General features: G+C 35.8%; 1 protein-coding gene across 5 annotated transcripts in view; it reads right to left on the bottom strand.

Moving 5' to 3' along the window:
- Positions 1–900: 900 nt before the first annotated feature.
- The window catches only part of LOC108908022 (TBC1 domain family member 1), a 115,103-nt gene continuing 101,233 nt past the window's right edge, over positions 901–14,770 (bottom strand). For 2 of the 5 annotated variants that reach the window (XM_018711923.1, XM_018711921.1), the window contains exons 2-16: positions 6,054–6,179; positions 5,827–5,997; positions 5,383–5,772; positions 5,194–5,311; positions 4,988–5,135; positions 4,776–4,937; positions 4,549–4,714; positions 4,286–4,491; positions 3,989–4,230; positions 3,772–3,930; positions 3,555–3,719; positions 3,351–3,502; positions 2,827–3,079; positions 2,597–2,766; positions 903–2,540 (exon numbers count right to left, since the gene is read on the bottom strand). In XM_018711923.1, the coding sequence (XP_018567439.1) occupies positions 1,563–2,540; positions 2,597–2,766; positions 2,827–3,079; positions 3,351–3,502; positions 3,555–3,719; positions 3,772–3,930; positions 3,989–4,230; positions 4,286–4,491; positions 4,549–4,714; positions 4,776–4,937; positions 4,988–5,135; positions 5,194–5,311; positions 5,383–5,772; positions 5,827–5,997; positions 6,054–6,158 (3,585 nt within the window). In that variant the 5' untranslated portion in view covers positions 6,159–6,179 and the 3' untranslated portion in view covers positions 903–1,562. Of the gene's footprint in view, positions 2,541–2,596; positions 2,767–2,826; positions 3,080–3,350; positions 3,503–3,554; positions 3,720–3,771; positions 3,931–3,988; positions 4,231–4,285; positions 4,492–4,548; positions 4,715–4,775; positions 4,938–4,987; positions 5,136–5,193; positions 5,312–5,382; positions 5,773–5,826; positions 5,998–6,053; positions 6,180–9,804; positions 10,080–13,849; positions 13,971–14,770 lie in introns of those variants that run through there. The other 3 variants (XM_018711920.1, XM_018711922.1, XM_018711919.2) reach the window with 3 other exon arrangements.

Raw genomic sequence — 14,770 nt, forward strand, 5'->3', positions numbered from 1 at the left:
TTGCCTGAGGAGGGGATTGTCATGTCTAGCGGCTACGTCAAATCGTTTCTCCGCGTTTTGTCTTATTGTCTGTGTAGCGTTTGTGTATTGTAAGTCTCGTAATATGTCAGTGTTTCTTACGTACCAGGGCGCGTCGGTGGCCGTGCGGAGGGCTATGTTTTCCACAGCCTGTAATGACTTTAAGTGGCTTTTTGCCGCGTGACCCCACGCCGTGGAGGCGTAGGTTAGCTGCGGTTGAAGTACCACCTTGATAAGCGTTCGCTTATTCCTTAAACTGAGGGTGTTTCCACCTTTGAGTAAGGGATAGAGCCTAGCCCTGGTGGTCTTCGCTCGCGCCACCGTCTCCACGATGTGCGGTTTCCACGTGAGACGCTGGTCCATCGTCACGCCCAGGTATCGTGTTTGTCGATTCCAGGAGATAGGTTCCTGGGATAGTGTCAGTCTGTCGAGGTTTTGTGGGATTTTTCGTTTGGTAAAAAGGATAGCCGAACTTTTGTTGGGATTAATTTTGACTTTCCACCTGTTGCACCAGGTTTCAAGTTGGTCTAAGGAGTTTTGGAGGAGGGAGACGGAATATCTAGGATCTACGGATTGGGATGTGATTGTCAGGTCGTCGGCGTATAAGTATATGTTGGTGTTGGGGGGATGTGGGATGTCGGAGTTGTAAATGGGGTATAGGTGTGGAGACAGGACGGTGCCCTGGGGGACACCGGCCTCCATGGGTTATAGAGTTTGTGTTCCGGAAAGGAATTATTGAAAAGATTTATTATCAGCTTAAAAAAATTGCAATACTGGTTTTAATAACGGGTACACTTCTAACTGTATCATCAAAACATATTTTTAATTTCCAGATTTAGAACTAAAACAAGTATATAAAAACAAATATAGATACTTTATTCATCACTATACATTTCACAAAATCACAAAAAATAAGATATAGTAATATAAAATATACAATTGAAAATTACGATAAAATACTTAAAAGTACAATACAATCAATAACATTTCGGATTAAGTACAAATTAATCTCAAATAACGTACTGAACAATACAAATAATATCACTTATTACTAGGAGTAAGAATCACTTTCCCTCACCGAATATAAAATTTTCTAACATAATCTCAACTGTTAATGGATCTCGAGAATTTTTTTGTCATGAAAATTCGTACCAAGATTGGAGAAATTCGAGTTTAATTTCAAAATTAGAATATTTGGTTCAAGTTCACATTCTCATCTAGCTCAAAAAGCAAGTAGGCATTAGGGATGTCCCCAATATACCGGTTGTATAGACCATGATACAAAGAATATATAAGTGAGGTTAGAAAACAACCTTCAAACAAAAGTAAGGTTATTTGAAGGTTGTTTTCTAACCTCACTTATATAATTTAGAATGGTTCAATGATTCATTTAAGGAAAAAACTGGAAGATTTGATATTACGAGACTAGACGAGAAACAGCACCATGAATAAAAGCCCTGTAAACAATACTAAATAATGATATAACCTAATTTCGACAAACTAAAGATAATATCACACTTCTTAAAGCAAAATCACTTAAAAAATCATTTCCCTATAATATCTGGACTAGAATTCCTCGATAAATTCCTTATGCTCCTAATATTTTTAAGCTCTCTGGTACCGTTGTAGGTAAAGGTGACATCACAGTTGCTTAGGGGGTGGTGGCTGATTGTCTTTGGACTGAGAGGGGTATCGACGCCACTATCCGACGAGTTAGTAGGCGATACTTTACTGGTGTCGAAATCCAATGGCAAACTCACAGGCTTCTCGTTAGCAACATTCTTTGTGCTTGGTTCGTTTTCGACGTCTTGGATCTTAATGTCGATTTTAGCACCGCAGCTCATCGTACTATTAACGGTGTTTTGAGCATTGAGTCTTTGTTGCAAAATATTATTATGCGAACTGGAAAAAAACTTTGACATTTTCTCCGTAGAGTTGCTTTGCGACTGAGTTTTTAACTCGGGATTGTTGACAGCGTGAGCGTTCAGACTGTTCGTACGGAACATGTTCTGGTCCACGATGTTTGGTATGGATATTTTCCCGGTGCTTAGAGACTTAACCATCACCTTATTATCTGGTAGCGTCTCCGACGCCTTTTGGAACATCTTCATCAAGTTATTTTGCTGCGGTTTGAACTCGCTTTTGCGCCGTTCAGTGAACGTTATCTGGGATAGTATCCTGCGCACGTCATCGGGAATCTCGACGTCAACTTTCTGTTCCACTAGATTATTTATGAAGTTGCCCAGAGTGGCTATGGTGACGTCTTGGGCTCTGCTCTGCATCTCCAAACGATTCAGCTGTGATTGCAGTAATACTCTAGTTTTTTCAAGACGTTGAACGTTCGCCAAGGCCAGCTCCAACTGGCTCATCAATGCTTTATTCTGTTCGGTCAAGGTCTTGTTTTGAGCCTCCATTTTGTGCAAGGCCTCTACCTGAGGCTGCACGGACGACATTTCTTCCTGCAGGACTTGATATTCCACTTTATATTCTTCCAGCTGCTTCGTAATATCTGTTGTGTACACCTGGAAGAAACAAAACGTCAAAAATGCTTCGCGTAAAATATAACTTGTAAATTTACTTGTTTCATTATTTTGTCCAAGATGGGTTTGTCGATGTTTGGGATTTGGACTTTTATATAGTTCATTATTTCCTCGAAACTATCACACAGCAACAGTTTGTCTCTGTGGTAAGAAAGGAGGGCTAAGGCAACGCGGAATATAACGTCGGGACCTTCCAAAAACATCAGGTCTACGATAAAAAAAAATATTAATTAGATGTGATACAGAAATATTAAAATATTCCACTTACCAAATACTCTGGTGACAAAACCAAGAGGGAATTGCGAGGCGAAGACAGTTAGCAACCAAGGTGCCGCATATAACGTGGGAGCAACTTCGTAGAAGTCGAAGTGATTGTACAAATCGGACAACTGGTCATGAACCAGTCTTGACAGTTGGTACAGCTTTATCTGAAGGCACATCATGTCAGGCAGGTACTGCTTACGAAGACCTCTTCGGTACATCAAGTGGCGTAGAACGAAAAATGCTTGGGATTCTTCCATCTACAACAAAGTTTATGTTTGTAATCCCTACTCAATGCCTACTGGCACAAAGCATCACTTTGTACCTACTGATATAGTTCGCTTTCTGAGATATAACCTATAATGTTTATGACATTGGTACCAAATGCCTACTGGCATAAAACATTATACCTACCAGTAGGTCACACAGTGCCACTAGCTACAAATGCTTTGTTACAGTAGGCATCGAGCAGCAATGACATTTGAGATATTGTAGGTTATATCTCACCCACACAACTAATTGGCAACTTACATGTAGGAGAAGAACACCTGCTACAAAACTCAAACCCTGACAATAACCAACTTCGGGATCCAACAAAGAATATGCTTTCAACAGATTAAAGAGTGCCAGCTGACCAGGTCCTAAAGGACTGCTAAAGTATGAATGATTTGGAAAAGTACGACCTGAAAATAGTGTAAATGTACCATCGTTCATTTTGCACTGAAATATACATACCTAGGTCAATAAGTATAGCATGTTGATGCGACGTTAACTGCCGTAAGAGAGTCTCGTATGGGGTGTTGTAGTTGGGATATTTTGTGGTATCGATTGGAGGGATTTTAGCGCAAAACTGTTCAGCAAGGAATTGCCAAACGTCACCACGTTTGCCTCTGGGCACACCTAAAAGGAATCATTTATGTAATCCACACTTCTTAAAGTTCACATATCGTACCTTGTCTTATAGCGTGCAATAACATTTGTTTATCGCATTTGACCCTCCCTACGTCTTTATTAGTAACCATCTCCCAAACATCCATTACCTCTCTTTGAGTGGGTTTCATCTCGTCGTACTCCAATTTTATCCTCTTCACGGCGGATTCCTCTTGCTTGGCTAAAAAAATAATATGATCGTACCTCAAGGAACAATTCTGTGACCACTTCATACTTACCCCTTATCCTGGCGTTTTCTTTTTCCATACGGACCAACAATATAGCCTGATATATAGATTTCTTCCACAATATCCTCAACTCTTCCTTCGTCCTATTCCTGGTCGGCTCTTCTACTTTTTCCTGCTTGTTCGGGGTCATAACTCTTTTAAATATCGCCTGTCTCCAAGACCCCGCGTCTAACTTATTGGGACTACCTTCTTCTGAAGTTATGGATTTAGGACTGTTTCCCACCTTCAAAAAGCTAAAACCAGAATGGGAGTACTACTAGGTTCCGTACTTGGGCTATAAACACTTACATGTCCATCATAGGTGACTTAACCCCTTTCTCTGAACCGATACTCCTATCTGGCGACACGGAACCTTTGTGACCTTGTTCTCTAATCGAGAGGTGATCCTTAAGGTCACTTTGAGAACCTATCGTTGAAGATCGCGATCGGGTACCTTCGGATTCTTTGTCCGAGATGTCGGCGATGCTCGGGACGGGAGAATGTGGCGAGGATTCCTACAAATAATAAAGAAATTCTTAAGAAAATTACTATAATGTTGTAATGGTATTTACTCTGTTCAAATTATTGGTTATAGGCAAGTTCATTCCTTTTAATGTCGAACCAAAATCGTCTCTAGATCCCTTTCTCTTCAAAAGCTGGTCGAAAGAGTTTGTTAGAGACCGTTTGGCTTTTGTAAATATTGTACTGCTACCCAGGTACTGGTTTAAAAATTCAGATCTGAAAATAGAATCATAGTAAGCCCAGGCGCAATTTTTAATAGTTTTAACGATAACTTTACCTATTCTCAGCGGTGTCATGAACATGACGACCTTGCTTCATCTCGCAATGCGCCCTAAGCAGCATCATGAGAAACTCATTTTGTTCCCTAACCGAATCTGTCTCTGCTCCCCTGAATTTGGTCAGAATGATCGATTGTTCTTCCTCGTCCAGCTGTTCTAATCTAAAAAACACAAAAATTAACAAACATCGGTTTCATATGTACATTGGTACCTTCTTAAAATGGCTGCCTGTGTCTTTCTATCCGACATGTGTTCGATTTCCACACAAAGCTTATGGTACCAAACCATAGGACAATGTTCACAAGACGTAAGAGAATTCCTTGGCCTAGATTCTGCACTTAAGAAAGCTTGAGTAATCGCTACAAAGAAATTAGGTGATTAAAAATTGCAAGATTTGTACCAACCATGAAAAATTACCGGCACAAGCGTCACTGGCTATCGATGGAGATTCGCATTTGAAAATAAACGCCATATACGTCTGGGAAGTGTTGCCTTCTTTACAAATAAAGCCAAAATGCTCAGCTCGAATTTGACCCTAGAAAATATAATTTATAAGCTTCAAACAACTAAAGAGGGCCGAGTACGAGTCCTCGTGGTACGGCTTACCTGAACGCAAGTGGTGACATCTTTGTGATGTTTATGCAACAATATCACTTTCCTATCTGGACTGATGAGTCTCAAATCTGTCCTGTCAACTTGCAGTACCATTGTGCGGTTGTGATCGTCTATATTTACTGAAGTCTTGGCATCTTTGGGCTGGCGAACGTCTCTTTGACTGCTGGTGGACTCGTCGCTGGAGTTAGAAGTACTTTGAGCATTTGTCTTTTCCTGTTCTGATTCCGGCTGGGAGATGGCCTCGCTTTCTATCCTCTCGGGAAGCTTCCTGCTTACATCTAGGGGTTTTATGAGCAAATTCGAGTGTGCTGATTGAGAACGGAGAAGCGGAGGTACGGAAGGCGCAGAAATGCTAAGGCTGTCCTCGCTGGTGGACGAATCCTGAAAGTTCGTGTTCGTAGAGAAACTCCTTCCGAGTACCAAAGCAGTACTTACGGCAGAACCCCTTCTAACGATATTGTCTTCGCTCTGAAGACGTCCAATGTTGCTAAGCTGTCTCAAACGGTTCTTTTCCAATTCGTGGGCTTTGAATTTCTCTAAAGCGTCATCTATGAAAGTTTCCGGAACTTTCTTTTGCCATACTTTGATTTTTCCTATGTATAAAACCTGCAAATAAAAAATATATGCACCAGGTGTCCGAAGAATTCCTAAACTAATCCTACCTCGAAAAAGTTGCTAGAACTAGGCGAGATATCCACACAGAGCGAAGTTAGATTGGCGGCACTGCTTATCGACCTAGTAGGCGTTGCGTGGTTTTGCTCCTTCATTTGTTTATACAAATCGGTCACCTGAAACAATAGACTGATGAAAAAAAGGAGGTCATGTCGCGGCATCTAGATAAGAGCGAAGGGGAAGAAAATTAGATATATTTAATAACTTAATGGCATTAACAGGATTAGGGTTAACTTCCTGCCGTTCTGCTTGGTTGCAAGTAGGTGAGAGAGGGTTTATCAGCTGGTTAAAATCAAATTAACGGGATTGAATGGCACAGTTGTTGATGTGCTGCGGTTTTAATGTGGTGTCATTGAGGGGAAACAGAAAAATAATTATTAAAAGTGAGGCAAATGCCTAAAAATGTGTGCAGTGTGCTTTTTTGCACAGATGTAAGCCCCTTTGACTTTTTGTTTACATGTTCGCCATAAGCTTGTGGAAGAGATTTTTGTCAGTGGTTAGATTTAGAAACCTTAGAAGGAGGTTGTAATTTGACCGATACATTATGGAAATTTTATTTTTGAAAAACCCAGTGAAAATACAGGGTAATTTTATGTTGGGCGATTTTATTCCTTATTAAACTTTGTTCTATAATATATTTTTGTTGTATATTTTTTAAATATTTATTCTATTATTAGCTCGTTTATTTATAAATCTATAAACGAGTTTGAATGAAATTTGTTGCAACTTATAAATGGTCTTTTAATTGGAGTGCAAGACATTTATTTTTTGTGTAAAAATAAGTATGCTACTAAGTTTTTCCTATAAATAAATAAATTTAAATAATATCGACCAGTCTATAAAAAAACGCCTCTTACTATTTTTTTGAATGCCCTATTTACGTTATTTCGCTTATCTTCTATTTTTTGAATCTTTAAGATCTTGGTTACCTACCTCAAAATATATAGTCATTCAAAATAAGAAAAATTGGAGAATTTGATGACGAACAACTTGTCAAAGAAAAATTTGATCTTCTGTTTTTCATTTTGCAGTTATCGACGAAGAACTGAAAGTTTTGATTTCAGTTGGTTTTTTAAGCAAAAGCAGAAAGAGGACTTTTTAATATTTGTATGAACACTTTTTTTGAGGAATCCAAATATGTAATCATGGTACCTATCAAAATTGAGCAACTTTTGTTTTTTTATAAGTGTCACATTGGTTTTTCATATTTTTTTGTTTTTCCGTTTGAAAATATAAATTTTGAAGTCAGTTAAATTTTAATTGACAATATCAAAGTTCAGATAATTAGAAATACAATTTTCACATGAAACAAAGCCAGATCTTGTTAAAATTAATCAATGAATAGAAATATCACGCTCTTCAAGCAAAAATTGTATTTTTAGTGATCTAAGCTTCGACAAAGTTAATGAAAATTTAACTAACTTGTCAAAATTTCCTTAAAGTGGATCTTCCGTTTTCAAAGTACTCTTTGTAAAAATGGATAACAATGTTCCTCAATATTAGAAATTTAGGTATGCAAAGATATCTAACCCCACAGACAACATTTCTAACTATTGACATTGATTGACATTGTGGGAAAGAATTATTCCATGTGCCACCGAATTATATCATGACAGTACCTGGTAAACATCTAGTAAGAAATATAAATAAAAGAAAACCTTTTAAACTTTTTAAACCCTGATTTATTGAAATTGTTAAATACTGAAACCACTCAAAGAAATATCTTGTGTTCTTATTGTTCTATTATCACCCTTGACAAAGCCTAATCACGAAAAAAAATAGTGACTACAAAGAGATTTTTTGTTTCAACTTTTACTCAGTATTGTTTCATCAGGTAGCTTCCTTTCGTATAGCATTAATAAATATTAATTGTAGAAGAAAATTATATACAAAAAACATAAAACTTTTAGAAAAAATGATTGTCAAAAAAGTGTTGAACATGACAAGATCGATTATGACTGTTTTTCTACGTAAAAAAATATTTGCCCTCTTTACTAAATTTCTTTTAAAAAACGTATCTCTTTTATTATTACCTCTCCCATTTTTTTATCTATTTTAAAAATACATGGGTAGCGGCGCTCTAGAGATTGAATAAAAGATTATTTTCGGAAATTTTCAAAGCAAAATTGATAAAAGATTTAGTGTCAGAAATAAAAAGGCTTTATTGTACATGTTTTCTGGGAGTATTATATTTTTTTTCAAACTATTTGGATTCAAAATGGCAGCTGTAGTAGGTGATGACCAACATCGACACCTTTTTTTTTCAGAGGCTGGAAAGGTTTCTTCTAAATTGATATTTTCTTCATCCTCTTCACAAGATATTTCTTTGAATGAGTGCATTATTTAACAATCAATTGTGTGTTTTTGTAATAATTATATTTAGACATATCATTTTCAGTATTTATTTTGGACAATTATTTATTATTACTTGTTTATACGGTATTGCTGTCTGTGATGTAATGTTATTTAGTTGGGGCATGCAGTTTATAGAGTAGTTCTTTTTTACAATGTTAGCAATCAGAAATCTTGTCTGGGGGGTTACATATATTTTGCATACCTAAATTTCTGGTATCAAAGAATATTGTTTGATTTTATTTGACAAGATTAAACAAAACTGAATCTGTTTGAATTAGCTTAATACCTTTAAAATACAGTAAAATATGGGAGCTAATAAAAAAATGTCAAAAAAGGTAAACAATGCTTAAAATAATTTAAAAAATGTAAAAATTTAATATGGTGCCCATCAAAAAAGACAAGAGTTGCTTGTCATATGCCACAAAAAATATCCTAACAATTTTTGAGTTTAAAAAGTCCACCTCTTTCCGTTTCCGATTAAAAAAATTAAAATGTAAATGAAAATTTTTCGATTTTCGTCATCAAATTCTACAATCTTGCCCTAATTTTATCGACCTTGTATCTCTTAAAATAAACGAGATCACAATTGTGCGTCTCGAAAAACGGGCACCATAAAGCATGTCAGATTTTTCGAAACTACGCATTTTTTGTTGACTCAACATCATTCTGTAATAGAAAAGACCGCAACCTATGTATATATTTCTGCTGTAGTCTGAAAAGATCGACTGAAAATCTAAAAAAAAGCGTTATGCAACACTGAATCCCACTTAAAAATCTTAAAATGATATTGCGAGTCTAAAAATAAGCATAAACATGTTTCAATAAAATCCAAGTTGAAAACCAACAATCCAAGGTTGGGGTCAACAGTATTCAAAATATGAAAAAAAAGCATAAGGTTTGGCAAATCTCTATCGAGAACTACTTGGCAGGATAAAAATAGAGGATCCTGTTGATGTAGAGTTTTAAAAAAAATAAACTGTAGTTTTCTTTGAGTAAAATGATCTTTGTTCCATAAAGGAAAACTGACAATAGTTGATTGACGTCACTTCAATTCTTGGGAGTTTTTCAGCACATATACGTCGTAGGACTTATCCAGGATTTAGGATAATCACTGTCAATACTATACAAGACATTGGTAAGGCGAATTTGGGGTGAATAACTGAATAACGTATTATTTATACCTAAAAAAATATTGCGGTGTCATTCACTGTTTGGATTTCAAATAAAAATACAAAATATTGAGTGGTGCCAAGTATATAGACCTAGGTGGCCATTCAACGCACACCTAATCCTAAAGAAACTACTAATCATCAATCTACGCAGCCCAAATAAAAATATTTACGAAAACAACCACTTGCCAGTTAATTTCATAAAAAAGGTACTCACGGCTTTCTTCTCGATGTAGGAAGCATCGCTGTGCGAACTGATCAAGGGACTGTGTAACCCCAACGGTATAGTGATCATCTTGTAAGTAAACCAAAATAAAACAATTCAATTTATCACAACTCAATAAATCCAAACATATCACGAATGAATTCGAACTTGTAAAATTATTATCACCTCCCTAATATGTTCACCAAACACCAATTAACACCACCGCGACGTCAACGGAATCCAAGTTCGCACCAATTTGACTTTAGCGGGGGACTTCGGACCCTGCGTCTCGCAGTCTTTAACGGCTATGACTGAGTAAGAGAAAATCTGGCTACTTTTCAATTTCGGCGTGAAACATGTGGAGCAGAAGAAAATGACGTAGGACGTCTAAATTTAAAGCTATCACACTCTGGAATAGTGGCATTGTACACGGTGGACCAAGAAGGGGATCTTAGAGACCAGAGATCTAGTTCACGCGTGGTGCAAATGTCATTAGGCACTTCAAGTATTGTCGAAGCAGTCTTAACGTAAACAAAACTATTTGGTTCCTGACAAAAAGAGACCTGGAATATTTACCCCTTGAACCAGGGAATAATGCGCGAATCTGGCATCACTGTTTCACTGCTTTTAGTTGAGCTGTCACCTTTTGGCACTTTTAGCAGTGTAACAAATCATCGTGAGATAAAAATATCTTTTAATGAATTAAAAACTGCATATTTCATTAACGATAACAAGATGAGCAAGTCCTCGCTTTTTGAAGCCACACGCAAATGTCCTTTCTAAATTATGGAAAAAAGTGAGTAGGATATCTATGTAGGAAAATTAATTGAAGAAAAAAGTATGTTATATCTTAATTGTCAATGGCTTTGTATCTATGGCAAATACCGACCTGCTAAATCTAAGACATTATGAAAATGTGACTAAAACATTTTAAATACTACTACTCTGCGGGTTACAGCCCTGTATAGAATTGAATCGTGTCTGCAGAGAACAGCTAAATGTTGATAAATAAAACTGAAACCGGTCTGCGTCTGATTATTCTGCTGACGAATGTTTACTAGATACTGCGGACTTAATTCAACACTGGACGGGGCTATAGTCAGAAGAGTAGTTGTTTCCCACAATAATAATTGAAGAATTGTGGTATTTTCAAACGAATTTTTCAAGGACCTTGGATAGTGAATAAATATCACCATCGCCCATAACTAGATTTTTTGGGTCACCGTATATATATATACAACTATTTTTAGAGCTAAAAAAAGCAACAGGAAGATCCAAATGGTTACTAGGGAAGGTCCCAGCGGTGAAATTTACAAGTATACTAAGCATCTTCACCCGGATGTTACCTGTTGCTCTGTAAACCCAGATATTTGTGCAGTCGGTGATTCCAGTACTTTATACGTGTTCTATTTTCGGGAGGAATTTTAGAGAATATTGAGTTGTGCTGTATACTACACAATATCTACACCAGGAAAATTCGCGAAAATAAAAGAGAAACTCGAAAAAAGTCCTATCCGCGAGATTATTGTAAAATTGTCTAAAGGAACATAATACAAGACATCTCTCATCTCGTGAGTCAAAAACTTTTATTAGTAAACTTTTCTATTTAAACAAATAAGTGAGGAAAACAGTTTTTTCACTTTGCAGGGAAATCATCAATTTTAGCGAAAAGTGACTCGCAGACAGCTTGTAGAAAGTAAAATTATCTACAAAATGAGACTTGTTAAATTAAAATCGGTTAATAAACAAAAAAGTTATTGCAAAAAAACAAGAAAAGTGCCCATTTTTTAATTTGTTTATAACTATCGCATTTATTGTTAAAATTTTATAAAACCTATGACAAGTTGAGGGTTTTGTCATACTTTAAAAGTGTGCCAAAAGTGGGCGCTGTAGGTGCAATAGTTTTCGCACAATTCAATTTGTTTATAACGGAGGCTCCAAAAGTTATGAACTTTAAGCCTCTGTACAGGCGTTAATTTTCAACCAAACATGATTCTGAAAGCGTCATTGTAATCTTAAAGACGTAATTAAGCGACCTATTAAAAAATATCACCGTTTTTTTGACATTAACATTCTCAAATTGTGCATTAAAAAAAGTGCGTTTTTCGCTTATAAACAATTTGAATAAAATGGTTGCTATTTATGCTACCTCACCGAAAATAGATACAATGGATAGCTGGCAAAAAATTCATTTTTTTTTTTAAAAGCAAAAAGTTCAAATTGATGCGCGCTGTAAATTTTGCAATATTTAATTTAATTTTAATTTAAAAAATATTAATCACAACCATTTTCAATAATAGATATATAATGCAATATAATACAATTTAAAATTTAAATTTTTTTCTATTTTTACGAGAAATAATAATTTGAAAATAATTTGTGAATTTTTACTTTAATTTTACATTTAAATCGTAAATTAAATAGCTAACAAAATATTGAAAAAACAAGTTTACTTTGCCTTAATATGTAAAAAAAATAACTTTAAATGAACGATAGCTTCACTTATTTATTTAATAATAGAAAAATAATTCCGAAATTGAAATTTTAATTACTATTTCGTTTAACAATAATTTTTGACATTTTTGGAAATTAAAATAAAATTAATTGTAAAAGATGCATTTTTCTGGGGTTTAGGGCTATTCTACGAATTCGTAAATATGTCCATTGTTATTTTTTCGTCGAGCTACCCCAGTTTAAAAAAAAATAAGTTTCTACGATGAATAGAAGCCGATATATTTCAAAATTTACAGCGCGCATCAATTTGGATTAACTTTTCTCGCGCGCGCGACCGCTTGGACGAGCTTTCCCCACCACCACGCCGCCGGCCGCCCGGACAGTTTACTTAGCGAGTAGCTTCTCTTTAAAGGAAATAGCAATAATTTTATTCAAATTGTTTATAAGCGAAAAACGCACTTTTTTTTAATGCACAATTTGAGAATGTTAATGTCAAAAAAACGGTGATATTTTTTAATAGGTCGCTTAATTACGTCTTTAAGATAATAATGACGCTTTCAGAAACATGTTTGGTTGAAAATTAATGCCTGTACAGAGGCTTAAAGTTCATAACTTTTGGAGCCTCCGTTATAAACAAATAGAATTGTGCGAAAACTATTGCACCTACAGCGCCCATTTTTGGCACACTTTTAAAGTATGACAAAACCCCTCAACTTGTCATAGGTTTTATAAAATTTTAACAATAAATGCGATAGTTAGAAACAAATTAAAAAATTGACACTTTTCTTGTTTTTTTGCAATAACTTTTTTGTTTATTAACCGATTTTAATTTAACAAGTCTCATTTTGTAGATAATTTTACTCTCTACAAGCTGTCTGAGAGTCACTTTTCGCTAAAATTGATGGTTTTCCCTGCAAAGTGAAAAAACTGTTTTCCTCACTTATTTGTTTAAATAGAAAAGTTAGCTAATAAAAGTTTTTGACTCACGAGATGAGAGATGTCTTGTATTATGTTCCTTTGGACAATTTTGCAATAATCTCGCGGATAGGACATTTTTCGAGTAAAAATCTTATTTGCTTGGCTTAATCTTCACGTTTCTATTTTTTATTAGGTTAGGGAGGACCTAAACTTTTATCGTTTCGTGATAGTAATGATGTAACAGCTCAGAATAGATTTTTTAACACTAAATTACTTGTATATTTTACAACAAAAACTATTTTATTGTACACAGATGTCTGGGCCATCTGGATGTTGTGAAATACCAAACATTTTTTCAATATCTGACGCGGATTAAGGTTGTCCTAACACTTTTTGAGGTATTTTTTTGCGACTTTGTTATTATTAAAACAGCTGAAAATCGTCGTTCTTAAAGCCGCTTTGTTTATGTTGAAAAAAAAACTAGGAATTTCGCGTTTTTGTTTAAACTGAAGCGTTCCCAAGATCTAAATTTATTTGTTTATTATAAATTACCTCGACTTGTGAGTTGCACATCGTGCCAAAAACTCGGGGGTTCAAAATTGAAATAAACCGCTTCGTTTTTAATATGACGATATAAAAATGAAAGTGGCAGATATAGAGACCATAAAATGCATCAACACCCTACCTTTTACACCCTACCGGACTAGTATATTCCGGATTTCTCGAGATCCGGTCAATTACTATAAAACACAAGCGTACAAATCGAAACACAACTGCAAAACATCTTTCTTTGATCACTCGACGTGTGTAAGGATACCGACAACCCGAATCGTAACGTTTCTATTTAGAAAATTGTCCTTTGGACCTTAAGTCTCTGCCAACTCTAGAGGAAAACCGTCCTCATAACTTATCACTGTGTTTACATCGCAGATGGCAGTGAGAAAATTCTGCTACGGATCGATACCACGTGTGTTTGTTTCGCGCGTTAGTGTAATTCGCGTTTATTTGTACGGGGTGTTCCACGCCAGCGTTTCAGGATTTAACAAACAGCAACAATTGAATTATTTTAGTCAATGCAATAAAAGTATACAGGGTGGCCAAATGAGAACGAAACAGAGCCATTTTCAGGAACTGCGACATGATTGTAGAAAAACATTCAGACCTGTCGATTTTAGATTATAGGGGGACATTCTTTGCTGGTATTTTTGACTCCGCCACTTTCACCCCCAAGCAAGGGAAAGCATCACCCCAAAATATTTAAATGGCATTGGGGGTTGAGTAATATTTATTTAGAAAGCTTTTACAATTCCCTTTACAACATACTTTAAATTTTATAATTCCGCCCAACACTTTGAAAAAAAATTACATTTTAAAATGTAAATTATGTTTAGTTGATTAAATGTTCAAACTGATGACCGCCCGCTTCCATACAAGAATAAAGATTTTGTTCGAAACGTTCGCGCACATTCCGAAGCATTTCCGGAGTGATTCGAGGCATTCGTCGACGATTCTTTGACGCAAATCTTCCAGCGACGCTGGCTGTGTTTTATAGATTTTACTTTTTAGGTATCCCCACAAAAAGAAATCAAGGGGCGATAAATCCGGT

This window comes from Anoplophora glabripennis, unplaced genomic scaffold (genome assembly GCF_000390285.2).
Source record: "Anoplophora glabripennis isolate ALB-LARVAE unplaced genomic scaffold, Agla_2.0 scaffold225, whole genome shotgun sequence".
Taxonomy (NCBI): domain Eukaryota; kingdom Metazoa; phylum Arthropoda; class Insecta; order Coleoptera; family Cerambycidae; genus Anoplophora; species Anoplophora glabripennis.